This window comes from Octodon degus, unplaced genomic scaffold (genome assembly GCF_000260255.1).
Source record: "Octodon degus isolate 3935 unplaced genomic scaffold, OctDeg1.0 scaffold00118, whole genome shotgun sequence".
NCBI classification, from domain to species: Eukaryota; Metazoa; Chordata; class Mammalia; order Rodentia; family Octodontidae; genus Octodon; species Octodon degus.
This window is the reverse complement of record NW_004524694.1, coordinates 3,972,101-3,987,877: the sequence shown is the minus strand read 5'-3', so window position 1 is coordinate 3,987,877 and position 15,777 is coordinate 3,972,101. Positions and strand designations below refer to the sequence as shown.

General features: G+C 37.5%; 1 protein-coding gene and 1 pseudogene across 1 annotated transcript in view; one reads left to right on the top strand and one right to left on the bottom strand.

Annotated features, from left to right (window-relative positions):
* The window catches only part of Nudcd1 (NudC domain containing 1), a 69,584-nt gene extending 54,434 nt beyond the window's left edge, over positions 1-15,150 (top strand). Inside the window, exons 8-9 of the mRNA XM_004640092.2 lie at positions 9,379-9,538; positions 12,429-15,150. Coding sequence (XP_004640149.1) covers positions 9,379-9,538; positions 12,429-12,721 — 453 coding nt within the window. The 3' untranslated portion in view covers positions 12,722-15,150. The remainder of the gene's footprint in view (positions 1-9,378; positions 9,539-12,428) is intronic.
* LOC111812260 lies at positions 14,406-14,504 on the bottom strand (annotated as a pseudogene).
* Positions 15,151-15,777: the final 627 nt, after the last annotated feature.

The following is a 15,777-nucleotide window of genomic DNA, read 5'->3' as shown; positions in this document are numbered from 1 at the left end:
CTGCATCTTGTACAGCAATTAACCACTAGGAAAAATGTATGCAATGTGTTAATTATTGAAACTGTCCTACCAATTTGATTTGAAACTGTCTCATTGTTTTCATTTCTCAATAAAATGAGCTATAAAAGGCTCAAGTCAGCAGCTTCTGACATTGCTAGTCCTATGGATAACCCACTACTATTATGGACTACTTGAGTGTATTGGAATATTTTGCTGAATTCATGCACCTACAGTATTTAAATGGCAGTGGAATACCCATGTCTTGCAAAACTAAACAAAAGAAGGGACTACAAGTGAAGGACCATTTTGTATCTGTATATACAAAATAGGATAGATATACAGCTATTTGCTCTTAATTCAGTGAGAAGAAAGATTTGTACTAATAGTGTTTGGACAGAATAACATGTCTGCATCTTGTACTATGAATAACTACTATGAAGACAATATGCAAAGTGTTAATTATTGAAACTGTCCTACTAATCTGTTTTGAAACTGTCTCATTGCTATTTGCTTCTCAATATTAATAAAAAAATTTCATAAAGTCAGACTTAAAGGTCATTTGAATTTGATTTACCAGATCTAGGTTCTAGCTCAACAACTTAAGGAAATCTTAACAACTTTAATCTCTATTTAACTGGAATCTCTTTTCTTCTGATTTAATATTTTTTCTTACTCCTTTTTGGATACTAACTAGCTTTCTTTTACTAATGGCTGGGAATAATGTTCAAAATACTCAAAAGAGTCTTAATGAAAGCATTTCTAGATTGTTCTTGTATAATGAGATTAAGAGGTCAGATAGACATAGGACTAGAGACTGGGCAAAGCTGAACTAAAATGAAATCCTTGCTGTTATAATTCATTTTTATGTCTGCATTTATTTCTCTCCTCACAAACCTATAGAAATAAAAGTTTGTTGTTTTTTTTTTAAACTCATGTGGACAAAATCTTATTGATACTGTCGCCAACAGTTTCATTATTTTAATACAATTTTAGACTTATCTCTTGGTAATAATCATAAATTTTTTTCTAAGAAAAAAAGCTGTTTTAGTTTTATCTTGGATCTCTGGAGATGTGCCCGTAGTGCTCGCTCTCCCCCTTCCTACTGTGAATTACACTGCTATATGAAGAGTAAGTTTTCAGGAAACCTAGATCATCAAAGAAAGCCACGTAGGTTTCCTAGCAATTTTGTTTCATAGATGTTTTTAGTTTTGACTATTCCATAAATGATTCCCTTAATTATGAGTAAATAAGTGCTATCACATAACTACTTATCTTAGTAATGTCTCAGGTTCAGTTTCAGAAAATTACTCCCCAGAGCGGCTGATAGAAGACTTACATCCGACCATTACTTGTTTTGAAATGAGAGAGCTGGTCAGCCTCCCTAAAATTGTAGTCCTAGGAGCTATAGGTTCCAGGTGCTATTTTGTGCCTGATTTACAGGGAAAATGCTTGATCTTAACTATTCTAAACACCTGTATTTTTAAGAGTTCAACAATTGTGATATATATTCCAAAATTTTTATATTGCAAAGCTTGTAGTACAGTGAATTTATTCTCAGATGCCATTGTGAAAAGAATGTGTAGCATCAAAAAACAATTTAAAACACTAATTCAAAGAAATTTTGGTATTTTCAAATACCGAATAAATTTCAGGTAAAGCAAAATAAAGTATAAGTGTTAGTATGTTGTATTATAAGAGCACTACAGTCAGATTTGCTGTATTAAGTAACACACATACATTGTTAAATAACATATATACATATATGGGTGTAAGTTAAAGTATATTATGATTTCAATAGTGTTGGGAGTATAGTTTTAATGAAATGAAGGCGTACAATGAGATAACACTCAAATGTTATTTTTTAAATTTAGGCTCTCTCAATTTCAGTTCATCTTAGTACTGCTGACTGGTGCCAATCAGTAGTTTTGTGTTGTTCACTAAGAAGCCCCCCATTTAGTGATCTCCTTCCATTTTCTGTTTGAGCACATGAATTGAAACCCAGAAGTGACAGAACCAAAACAGAACCTTTCATACTGTTAGATCACAGTATGAAGGCCTAGGAATCCACTCAATAAAGCCTGCAATTTAGCTGACTTAACCATACTCGTAGGCAGTGCTAACACAGGTCTGGCTGACTCTGGTGGGACAGTCACAATCTAGTATGCCCTATGTCTGTAGTTCCTTACAAGTAAGAGTCACAGAACTGAGCAGAATATACCCAGCTGTTCCTTTTAGTTACCAACCAAGTTTTGCTTTGCTCCTCAGGGGTTTCTGAAAGTTAGAACATCTTAGCTGCTGATGTGCTACACATAAGACACATTAAGGGTGAGGAAGAAGTATGATAAATAGAGATAACCCTTCCAACTTGGGAGAAACTTTGGCTTTATACAACTGTGATTCATGCCCATGGTGTAGTTATTAGACCATGCTAAGACAATTGAGGTTTACATGAGACCACTGATAGGGAGGGTTGGTGTTAGGAGCTAGAACTGTGGGCTCCCAGTGTGCCTTTCCTTGCTGTAATCTTCCCTAAACACCATTATCACAAATACTGGTGACACAGGTCCTACACCACTGCAATCAGTCCCTTTTTTTTTTTTTTTTTTGGTACTAGGAATCAAGCTCATGACCTCTCACTTGCCAGGCAGGTGCTCTGCAGCTGAGCTATATTCCCGGGGCCTTTAGTCAGTAACGTGAATAAAATATTTTCCTAATAAATACCAGTGCTTAACTTCTGTGATAAGCAGATTTTCATTTCATGGTTAGGAAATTATACATACAGTCCTTCATTGCACCATAACTGAGTTAATGAAACATTTCCATTATTCCACACATAGTTTTTAACTTTTTAAAATAATACTGGGGGAACCAAGGGCCTTCTCACTGAGTTACACTCTGTAATTCCACCCCCTGTTTAATTATAATTTTGAGAGAGAATCTCCCTAAATGCCTGTGTTGGCCTTGCCTGTCCAGGATTACAGGTATGCACCACCCCACCAAGCTCTTTTTTTTTTTTTTGCCATACCAGGGATTAAACTTGTGACCTTATGCTTGCCAGGCAGGCACTTAAGTCACTGAGCTATCTCCGTGGCCCGACCAAGTTCATTTTTACCTTTAAATAATAGTGCAAAATAAATAAATAATAGTGCAATGTATGATTGTTGGTTGAAGTCTAATTAGTTTGTAATTAAAAATAAAGATTATCTTTATTTTAGCTGAATTAAATTTAATTTTCTTTTTTTTTTTTTTTCCAATACCAGGGATTGAACTCAGGGCCTTGCACTTGCCAGACAAGCGCTTATTCTACTGAGCTGTCTCCTGGGCTTGAATTAAATTTAAAACAAAATTTATAGTATAAACTATATTAGAAATTTTTATAGCTAGGAAATTATAGTGAATTACTAGATAAACATTATTCATCTAAAAGAACAGTAGAAATAAAAATGGTCACCTCTAATGAATAAATGTTTTGATTTACATAGAATATTATGTAAGTCAAGATCAACTTGATCATACGTAGATGTACTTTGCCCTAAGATAATTTCTTTGGGAAGGTGAGATAGCTCAATAGTCTAAAGCACCTGCTTAGGCAAGCTTAGTCAGGCGCGGGTGATGGCAGTTCAATCACCAGCAGCATATGACTCACCAGCCAGGCTGATCTAGCCAAAAAAATAAATAAATAAAAATAAAATAATTTTTTCAAGTATCCAAAGGATACCAAGTTGTTTTGTATCCTGCCTCAGGTTTATCTGTACAAAGAGCCCAGGAGGACACCAGCCCCCCCACATATGGCACCCCAGGGGTCACACCAGTCCTTCTGTTTTTATATCAGCAGATAAGAGACTTTTACTGTGGAGCCCTCACAGGAACGTGGGCACCTTTGGGAGCCTGGGCTTTGGCTGGAACAGAAGCTGGAGCCAGAGCCTTGACTGGAGCCTGGGCCTTTCGTTGGCAAGGTCTGCAGCCCTTGGCAATGAGGGAAAAGCCTGAGCCAGAAAAAAATGCCGTTAAGCTGTGAGTGTCAGGCCTGTGTGTCCGTGAGGAGAAAATGACTGTCGAAGATATTGTTACCAGAGAGGTGGAATCAGTTGCAAAGACTTTTCTTTCTTTTTTTCTTTTCTTTCTTTCTTTTTTTTTTTTTTTTTGTACAGGGTCTCACTACACAGATCGGACTCATAGACTCATAGTGCTTCTCTTGTGTTCAGCCTCCCAAGCACTAAGATTACAGGCACACACCACCACACCCAGTCTCTCTCGCTCTCTCTCTCCCTCTCTCTCTCTCTCTCTCTCGCTCTCTCTTTTTCTTAAGAAAAACTAGTAAAAACTAAAAACAGTAGAAAAGATAGAGAATTTCACTAAACAGAATAATAAGAATTCAATAGTGGTTGTTATATTGCATATTGTTGTCTTCAAGCTAGTTGTTCAGATTACCAGATATAAGCATGCAAAATTGGTCAAAACAAAGTAACAAGAAATTAAAAAGGAGAAAAAAAATTAAGCATCAACTGCTCTTTTCAATAGACCAGAAATGAGCAGTAGTTATCCCAGCTATGGGGTGTGTGTGTGTGTGTGTGTGTGTGTGTGTGTGTGTGTGTGTTTTCCTTCTGCCTTTCTTTTGTCTTTTTTTTCTTTTTGGTATTTGGTACAGGGTCTGCAGAGTCTACAGGGTCTCACTATACAGATCGGACTCATAGTGATTCTCCCGTTGTCAGCTTCCCTAGCGCTGGCATTATAGGTGCGCACCACCACGCCCGGTCTCGGTGGCTGTTTCAGCCTGCCCTGGGGCAGGGCCAGCAGGTCTTTTGTCCTTTTCCTCATCGCAGTTGTTCCTTCGCCTCGAACAGATGCTTTCCCTTTCACAGCATCTGTTGTACCTTTCAAATTTTATTTACTCTTTCAGGTTCTTACACTAATGAAACAATGCAATGTTTACACATGTAGGACTGATGTATTTCATTTATGAATGTGGTCTCTGGATGCATCCATTTACCTATAAAAACTTGAAGTTTATCTTTTTTCATAATGGAGTAATACTCCATTGTATAAAAATATCATGTCTTCTTTATCCATTCCTCAGTTAATAGGCATTTTGAGCGCTTCCAAGATTTAGCTATGACAAATTGAGCTACCAAGAACATGGATGCACACATGTCACTGTGATATGTTTTCAGGCTTCTGGAAAAATACCCAGGAGGGGAATAGCTGGGTTGAATAGGATCTCCAGTCCTAGCTTTTTGAGGAATCTCCACATTGATTTCCATAGTGGTTACACCAGCCTACGCTCCCACCCACAGTGGAGAATGGTTCCTTTTGCCCCACAGCCCCTCCAGCATTTGTTACTGGTTGACTTCTTGATGCTAGCTGTTCATTTGGCCAAGACCCACAGTGATTCCACCTCTCTGGTAACAAATTCTTCGATAGTCATTTTCCTGTCCCTGACACACAGGCCTGACACCCACAGCTAAAAGGAATTTTTTTCTGGCTCAGGCTTTTCCTCCAGATTTGGCCAGCTTCAAAGCAGGAAGGCATGGTGAAAATGGAGGAAAGCTGTTCATCTTGTGCAAGCAGAGGGAGGAGAGAACTGTTGAGGGACAGACACCATGCTAAGATAGACTTCCAGTGACCAACCTCTTCCAACCATGCCCTCATCCTAACTCACAATTAGTTGTAGAGTCTCCATGATTCGGCACCTTTGGGAAGCCCCACCTGTGCCACATGAAATTGAGGTGTGGGGTGGGGGAGCTTCTAGATATGAAGCATAACAAAAGGCAAATATGAAGCATAATAAAGGCAGCTGCAAGAGCACAAGACACAAAAAAAGACATCCAGAGCTTCCTCAGGAAGTGGCAAGAATGGCTGGGTGTGTGTTCCAAGCAAGCAGAAATACTTGAATGGGACTAATGGCAGTATATCTTTCACTGAATTATGTTTTCCATTTTTATTTAACATTATCTGTACTTTTATCAGACCTTGTAAGTACTGTTATCACTGTATTTATAAAGGAATAAAGCAAGACTTATGTATCTTACTCAAGGTCATAATTCTCACCCTTAAATATATTAGGGCAATAAGGAACTGAGTTCTAAAGTATACACCTGTTATATTATTTCTTTTCATTAACATTAGGAGAAACTTCCTCAAAGAAAGACCCACCAGTGTATGACACAGGATAATCAATAAGATAAGCACCAAGAAGAACATAAAGGAGTGGGAAAGTAGGATAGTTTTATAAATTGTGATCTCATTTTGCTACGTTTTGAGGAGAGTAATGGAGCCAATATTGGATTGTACTTTGGGATTAGATTTTGAGAAGCTTTCATAAATTGTAATCAAAGCTGTTTGGGCATTTTACTCTAAACTTTGGAAAGCCAAGGGAAAGAATTATTGAGAAAGTAAGATTTCCAGAAGTAACAGCTAAGAAGCACGGAGAGCTTTGTGCTTGTTAGGTCTTCAGGCTCCTAACCCTAGTAAAGTTATTTACACCCCCAATGAGTAGTATTTAAGAACCTAAACAAGATTTTTTTTCCTGCGTAAGTTTTAGTCCCAGATTGAAAAAAGATAAGCCTTAGTGAGAAAAAAATTTAAATAATCATTTTCTACATAATCATTCAGAAAACATCTTATCTAGAATGTGGAGAAAAGACAAACTTCTGATTCTTAGTATATTTGATCTTGTAAGATGGCTGTTATTTCAGGCTGCTATTGCTGCTGCAACAGATTTAGGGGCTAAACAGTTTATTCTCTTACACTTTCAGGTGTCAGAAGTCCCAAAGTGAGTTGTCAGGAGTGCGTTCTTTTTGGAAGCTCTGGGAGAGGAGGATTCACTTCCTTGCCTTCTCTCCCTTGTAGAGACTGCCTGTGTGAGCGGGCTGATGACCTCACCCTTCATCTGCAAAGCCAACACTTATCATTTTCCAGTCTCTGTCCCTCTGCTTCTGTGGAACCATTGTATTTTGTATCTGTAACCCTTATTAAAAAAAGTCTTGCCAATACACTAGGACCACCTACATGACCCAGGATAATCTATCCTTCTCAGTATTTTAAACTTAATTACATCTATGGATAACCTTTTGCTCCATAAGGACTTCCAGGAGATTTAGATGTGGACATCTTTGGGTGATAATATTCAGCCCTCCATGGATGGTATATACAGAAATAATAATAATGTGGAAAATAATTTTAAGAGGAAGCTAGTTCAACTAATGGTTGAACTGAGTCTTGGAAGAGGGTAGGGATCCATCAAATCAGGAGGAGTCTCGGTAGAAGTTATGTCAAAGGTAAGGCAAAGGCAAATTGTGCTAGTTTTATAATTAATTACACTTTGACATAATCACAGTAGTGAAAATAGGTTTAAATAAGTGGGAGGCAAAGAGAATGAACACCAAAGTTGGAATAAGGGGCTCGCTAGGAGCCGTTTCTCCTCATCCTCTTACTTCTCATCAGTAGTCTCCCTTGGTCCTCACTTCTAGCACAGGTTCCCTTGTCCTTTTCTCAGTACTGTCCACTCAGCTATAGCAGGCTCTGATCAGTCAGCTATGGGCATCAGACTGTTACTACTCTCTTAGCTCATAAAAGTAAGTACATTTTTATGAAAGTATTATTTCCTTTTTTTTATTTTTTATTTTTCCTTTCTCTGAAAGCCTTAGGTAAACAAGGGAGAATATGGGACTATAGGTACAGAGAAGAGGCCTGGTGCTGGGGCTGTCGTAGGGAGCTGCTGAAGCTGGGAAGTAGTGAAGTGTGCAGGATGAAGCCAGCCTGAGAGCATGGGAGCTCCTCGAAGCATGTAGACACACCACTACAGCTTGTTAACTGACTGCTGGGTGGAGGTTGAAATAGACATCAACCTTTCAAGGGTATAAATAAATGCTCTACGGTTCTTCTCTTCGGCTTAGAGAGAGGACCTCCACCTGACACAGCTATTATCTCTTGTCTATCTTTTTCTCATTGGTACTGTAGTTCCTACCCAGGGTACACCAAAATCCAAAGTAATTTTAAAACCTTAAAGTTAATTAAGTAATTTTAAAATCCCTACCCTCTTCCAAGACTCAGTTCAACCATTAGTTCAACCAACTTCCTCTTATGATTATATAAGTTGCTCTTATTATTCCTAAAAAATGATTTTCCATATTTCATTATTATTCATGTATACAACATCCATGGCAGTAATTTTAAAATCTTACTTAGCCACTGATGATCAGAAGCTAAAGGAAGGAAGGAATAATCTATGGTCTCTGTGTGCCACCTGGATTCTTTGTGTGGAGAGCAAGCGCTGGCCCTACCCAGAAGTCCCATTTACAGGCTGCACTTGGGAAGCGTAAGCGGGTTGCTTTGTCTGGATTTCCTGACCAGTAGCCTGGGGTGGCAGAGTTGCACCAATAAATCCTCTTGCTAGAGAGCCATTTGACAGCTTCCATATAGAATACAGCTCAGGCCCCCCTCCCCCACTTCTTATTTAAACAATATTTTATTGTTACTCCTTGCTAAAATGTACATAATCAATTCAGTATTTATCCAATACAGTACATTTTCTTTCTTTTTTGTATTTTCTACATTTAATGTGCTTTTGGTTGGAATACAGTTTGACATTTTAGCATATTTTTTTGTTACGTCTGATCATAACATTTCTAGTAAAGAATATCCTTACAACCTGTCTCCATTGAATGTTTCTCTATAGCCAGAATCCAATTATGAATCTTAATTTGGCTGTTTTGTATTAAAATGAATTCTTTTAGGCATCAGTATTGCAATAACAATTATTAATATAATATTACTGACATGAGTCCCTTAAGGAAGTAGTACACTGAAGTAATTTGTAATTAGATGTTTTAATCCCAGTACTGTGATATTTCTGTGCAGCCTAGAACGAGTTGCTTAAGCTCTCCAAGAGTATTCTTTTACCTGTGAAATGAAGATAGTAGCACTCTCATTTGTTGTTGAGAAGTTTAGTGTTTACAGCATGCCTGACATATAGAATGTGCTCAGATATTTTAGTAGTTGCAAAGTTAGCTAGTAAATTTCATGTTTGTATTCTGTGATTTAAAACTATTTAGCTTATTAAATTGGTGTTTTATATCTATTGTATTTAAAACTAACTTCTGTCAGTTAAGAGTAGATAGCATAGTGGCTATGAACACAGACCCTGAGTCACATTTCATCTTCATAACTTATAATTAGGCTGGCTTTGGGCCAGTGAAGCGAACTGTGTGTGCTTCCTTCAGCTTTATACTGAATATAGCAGTGGCACATTCTTCGAGGAGTGCTGTAAAGACTAGATCAGAGCAGGTTAAAAGTCGAACAGTTGCTGACAATACTGTAGGTGAGTTTTTGTCATTGTTATTTATTTTGCTGTTGAGGAAATTTTTTGTCTCTTTTTAGGTCAATCTTGGAGGCAACCAATACCTCTTCTCTGTCACAGTGGATCCTAAAGAGATGCCCTGCTTCTGCCTGCGCCATGACGTTGACGCCCTCCTCTGGCACCCACGCTCCAGCACAGGCGAGGATATGTGGGAACACATCGCAACATTCAATGCTCTAGGTAGCAATGAAGCAAACCCTTTCACAGCTTTGTGCATTATACCAAAACATTGGGGTTTTTTGAAGGTCACTCTTTAAAAAAAGTTGAATGATCCTAGCTACATTTAGACTGATTCATGCTAAGATTAGGTTGCTTATATTGTACTTGGCCTTGTTAGTACAGAGAGTTCATCTGTTCTTAGGCTTGTGAAGATCAATATAGGATGAAAGTGGAGGGGCTGGGGAGATGGCTCAGTAGAATAAGTGCTTGCCTGGCAAGTGCAAGGGCCTGAGTTCAATTCCCAGTTCCACATAAAAAAAAAAAAGAAAGTGGAAATGGTTATCTGACCACTTGAATTGTTCCAACCAGTGCTTTTTTTAATTTTAATTCCATAAGCTGTATGGAGAGGCCTTCGCAGAACTTATTCAGAATACCAGGTTTAGTGGCAAATACCTGTAAGCCCAGCACACTGGAAGGTTGTGAAAGGAGGAACACAAGTTTGAACCCAGCATGGATAATTTAGCAGCTAGGCAAGACCTATCTCAGGAAATAATAAAACTTGGGAGTTTGGGTAAAGCAGAGGTCTGGGATTGAGTCTACAGCACCACAAATTTATATATGCATAGATTATATTAAACTTAAAAGGGTTTGGGATGTGTCTCAGTGTGAAGGCCCTGCGCTCATCCTTAGTGCCACACCAAGAAGCTTCTTCAGAGTAATTATCAAAAATGTGGAATTGGGGCAGGCGAGACGGTTTAGTGAACTAAGTGCCTGCTTAGGCAAGCACAGAGACCCGAGTTCAATCCCCCATAACCCATGCCCTGCCAGCCTTGCCCCTGGGTACACTGAACTGGCCACAAGACTAGGCATGTGGCACACACCTATATTCCCAGCTCTGGGGAGGCTGAAACTGGATTACTACAAGTCCGAGCTGTGTAGTAAGATCCTGTACCAAATACATTTAAAAAATGTAATTGCTCTAAGGTGATATGTAGTGAGAGACACCTTTCATTGAACTGAGGTACAAAGAACCATCATAGCGAGAACACTTAAGGAAAGTGGTGATGAGTAGAAAGCAAACTTATTTGATAAGATGAAGTGTAAGTTATTAGTTTAAAAAATTTTTTGGGTTTTTTTGTTGTTATTTTTTGGGTTTTTATTTTTTTATTTTCAGGGTCTATAGGGTGTTCAGGGTCTCACTACTAGATCAGACTCATAGTGATCCGCCTGTTTGCAGCCTCCCAAGAGCTGGGATGACCGTCATGCACCACCACGCCCAGTCTCAGTTGTTGTCTCAGCTTGCCCGAGGGGTAGGGCGACACGACAGGCCCAGGGATCGAACCCCCTGGCACCTGCGCCTGCTTGCAGGCACTTTAATCTGCTGAGCTGTTTGGCCCTTAAAACAAGTTTTAAAATTTTTAAAAATGCATATTTATAAACTATACAATCATTGGTTTTATGTCAGAATACATTATATTGTGAGACAAAATTTTTAATGTGAGCTAGCCATATTTATTGCTTTATTGAAAAATTATTTTAAACTGGCAGCAAGACGTAAGAAGCATACTCTTAGGTAATATATGGGTACAACAGTAACTATAGAAATTGTCGAGTATCCCTTTTTGTTAATAATGTAGGCTACTAACTTGGCCGATTCAGGCTTCAAATATTTTCTTATGACCAGAAATACAAAAAGTGATTGACTAATCTTGTCTTAAATCATATACTTATTGTTTGTGATGCTAGTGGAGTTTATAGTGCCCTCATATTTGTAGCTCTAGCTTCTGTGCTGTAATTTTTATTTTTTTCATTCTCTTTTCACTGAGTGGGACGTTCTAGTAGAGGCTCAGGTCCTTTGTGTTTCCAGGCCTCAGCTGTGGAGGAATTACATGCTGGAGTCTCAGTTATATCGACTTTACATCAGACAAAGAGACGTAATGTAACAGACATCCCTAGTTCTCGAAAGTTTGCCTGGACAGCTTATTACAAGTAGCTAAGTCTAAGCTACTCAAATAAGTATCTACCACACCTCACTTTTTTTTTTTCACCACTTCACTTTTCATTCTTCAAACCTTACTTAATATGTAAAAAAAACAAAAAACAGTGCTAATCTTCCTGTACCCCATGGCTTTGCTCATTTGTTGTTGGTAAGTTCTGTTTTCACTGATGTTCCATTAACATTTTTTATTTCACGTAATTCAGTAACCATATTCCAATTTGAAAATTGTACCTTGAATTTTCAGAGTGTAACTATCTGTGTAATCTGAAGGGATGTTTTTTCCAACATGTACTTGATTTTAAGACATGGTTAAGATTTTTTTCAATTAGTTTTCAAGGATATTCTGATTAGGATTTTTGGAGCATACTTGAGTCATTTTTAGCATGTAGTGGTCTCAGGACTCTACTTCAGAAGGCTGAAATATACCAAAATCCTATTACAGTTTTGGTTTTGAAATCCATAAGCATCATAAGGATGATGAGAGAAAGCCTTGAGAGGTGCCCTAGGAGCAGTTCTTCAGGCCTGCTTTATGAACGGATCCTAGAATAACTCGGATGCTAGTGTATAAACGTTTCTCACTTATTTGATAAAAGAAAATCTGTTATTTTCTTTTATACACGTCAGTTACTCATCAGTCTATATATTGAATTGGCATTTAAAGATTTTTTTGGCATACAGTATCTTAGATTTCACATTTTTAATGTTTCAATTAATAGAGATAAAGTGGGACTGTTGTGCCTTTCTTAAAGAGTTGAAAACATGTCTGTTGTTTTACTAAAGGATTAAAATTTGCACCAATTAAAAGCTGGCAAATAGTTAATGGCTCTCAATTCTAGAAACTGTTTTGAGCATTATATTTACTGCTTACGCACTTTAATTTATAATAATAATTCTGTTTTATGTTCTTGGCAGGTTATGTCCAAGCATCAAAGAGAGACAAAAAATTTTTCACCTGTGCTCCAAATTACTCCTATGCAGCCCTTTGTGAGTGCATCCGACACGTGTTCATCTACCGGCAGCCCGCACCCATGCCCACCGTGCTGTACAATAGAAAGGAAGGCAGGCATGTGGGACAGGTTGCTAAGCAGCAAGTAGCCAGCTTGGAAACCAATGATCCTATTTTAGGCTTTCAGGCAACAAACGAGAGATTATTTGTTCTAACTACCAAAAACCTCTTTTTAATAAAAGTAAATACAGAGAATTGATTTCTCTGATACATGGGCTTCTCTGTACTGGAAAGTATTCAGTGGTAGCTGGTTATACTGTAATCTATTAAATTTGAATGTGTTAAATAAAAATATCTTATGATTTTTTTAATTTTTAAAGATATTAAAAATGTATTAAGAGATTATGATTCTCTAAAACATAGGAAATGAAGCTTGAGATTTGAGAACACTGGCTTCTATAAAAAATAATGTTGGCAAGTATGCTTATTTTTTGAAAACAAAGATGAGAATCTTATCTTTTTTATGAAATGTACAGTTAAATATTTAGAAATATTTGCTGTATACTTTGTTCATTAATTATGTTGTCACAGTCTATACCTATAGAATATTCTAGGGTAACAGTTACAAGTGTTGACTATAACTAGTACTTAAATGGACTGAATAATTGAATCTACATAGAAAGGGGAATTTCAAATGTCTAGCAAATCTAATCATAACATCTGCTAAAAGACCTTAATTTTTTAAATTAAACATAGCTTTAATTTTTATCTATTGTATACAACACAAATTAGGCTCTGTACTTTATTATCCATTATTCATAACAAATTGCCCCAAAACTCTGGTTTTTAAACAAGATTTATGATTTTTCATAGTTCTGTGAGTTGAACACATCTGCTCTGCATGGTCTCTTAAACCTCCATGAGGCTAATTGGGCTTCTTCCCATGATAGTGAAAACCTAAGAAGGCAGGCTGCACTGTACAAAAGCTTGCCATGCCTGTTCTGTCATTGTTATAGTAAAAAAATAAATAAAATTTAAAAATTGCTAATAAGTCATCGCCATCAGGCAGAGTCAGTCACATGGCCAGAGACTGTGAGGGGCTGCACAGGGATACAGATCACAGGAGGTATGATTCACCCGGCGCCCTTAACAGCAGTCTGCCACACAAGGAAAAACTGTAATAAATTCTGCTTATTAAGTAAGTCTTTTTTCTGAAAGTTTAAAGAAAGTGATTATGTGTATACGTTAAATTATTTCACCATGAATTTCAGTTATTCGTATGTATACTGTTTTCCCAGGATTTTAGGTTTGGGGACTTTTTTGGCTTTTGTATTTTGCAGTACCAAAGGTTGAGCCCAGTGAGTGCTGAGCTATATCCCCAGCCCCCCTTTTTGTGTTTCATTTTGAGACAGGGCCTTGCTAAGTTGTTCAGTTGGCCTCAAATGTCATTCTCTATGCCTCGTCCTCCTGAGTAGATGGTATTTCCTGTGCATGCCACTGTCCCCAGCTTTCCAGGTATGTATCTTATGTAAACCTCAATATGGTTTCCATATTTTAATAAGGAAGTTAAGACCTTATTCAAGAAACCAAAAATGAAGATTAAAAACTAGAAATTAGAGAATACTTGCTCTTAAAAGGTTTTTTATCTATCAGGGCAAGTGTTTTGCTGAATTAAATTTTAATGAAAGAAGGAAAAACAGTGTTGAGAGACAGAAAAAGAGGAAAGAGGTATATATTTCATGCATCCAGTGATACTGAACCTTTGGGAGCCCTCAGTGATAAAAACAGCCTGTTGTGTGCTATAAGTTCGCCCCCATTGCAGTTTCCTAGGGGAAAGTTAAATTGCTCAGAGATACGTTATTGATCTCTACCCCACACACATTTCTGTTCAGAGTAAAATATTGGGCTTTAGCATATGAAAAATGTCAGTCAACTTCAAGATTGGAAACTTACAGATTTACTTCTAGCTTCTGTCTTTGTGCAGGGGCCATGCTAATCTTCTCTGTATCGTTCCAGTTTTAGTATATGTGCTGCTGAAGCGTGGACTAGCTTCTGTCTTTGGTGCCAAAGAAGTTGCTTTCAAATTTCTTTTCGTAATACACAGTTTTGAGGAGTCACAAAGCTATTTTTCTATGAAAAAATTTGTCTCCTTTTAAAAATGTTATTTATTAATCCCCTATTTTCATTTTTAAATTTATCAGTTAATTTACCATAAAATCAAATGTTAGAACATAGACTCTAGAGCATAGTTACACAATGAAAAATGTTCATGAAGTCAGACTCATGGGTATAATGAGCTAAATTGAATTAGAACTTAATGACTCACATCACATGAAGTTCAAGGATAGATCTGGTTTTAAGTACTGCTAGATAAGGACCACATGACATAATCAAGGCCCGTTTTCTGCTGCAGCCACTTGGTGCCATCCTTCTGTTGGCTCCATACTTTGAGAAGTTCTTGCCTTGCTTACTTGTGCTCATACCAGTAGCAAGATTTGTCTTAGAGCAAATGCTCTTTGTCAGTCATTGGTTCTAAATAGGTCAAGTGCCATTTTTGAGGCAATCACATAATGAGGTATTTTGCATTTTCCGTTATGTCCCAATGAAACACATAACATACTAATACAAGAAACTAGAAGAAATTAATTTTATAACTTCAAAAATAAAGAATGCTGGGCTGGGGAGATGGCTCAGTAGAATAAGCACTTCTCTGGCAAGCACAAGGGCCTGAGTTCAATCCCTGGTACCACCAAAAAAATAAATAAAGAGTGTTAATGCCCAAAAATACAGGAAATATATATGAAAATGGTATTGAATTACAAGAAAAGCTAATAAAAACAGCATAGTGACATCATATGATTGATTATATTAATAAAGTTTTGATGAAGTTGAATCTATAAAAAATGTTAACATTGATGAATTGACTGAAAGTAAAAAGAAAATTAAAGTGAATGCAGCACTTTGAAAAAGCTTTTCAAAATGGGGGTCGGGGCCATTAATAATTGGGATTTAAGCACAATCCAGATGCTGCCAGGAGTGTGAACTTTGGTATATCCACCATGTAGGCACACACATCTGCAACCAAAAACAATTAGGTTGTACCCAGGCGAGCTCAAGATTCATGTGAAGAAGCTGCTAGGCTGTCATTTGGAAATTTCCATTTTGTTCCTGTATTCTCACCGGTTTTCTTTCTGGGACGTGAATGCTCCTGTTCTTTCTTAGTGTTCAATAACTCATGCAAGCTCCCATCTTTGCCGCCTTGGGACACTGTTGCAGAGCCATCTGACACCATCTCCTCAATTGTAGTTCTTGAGC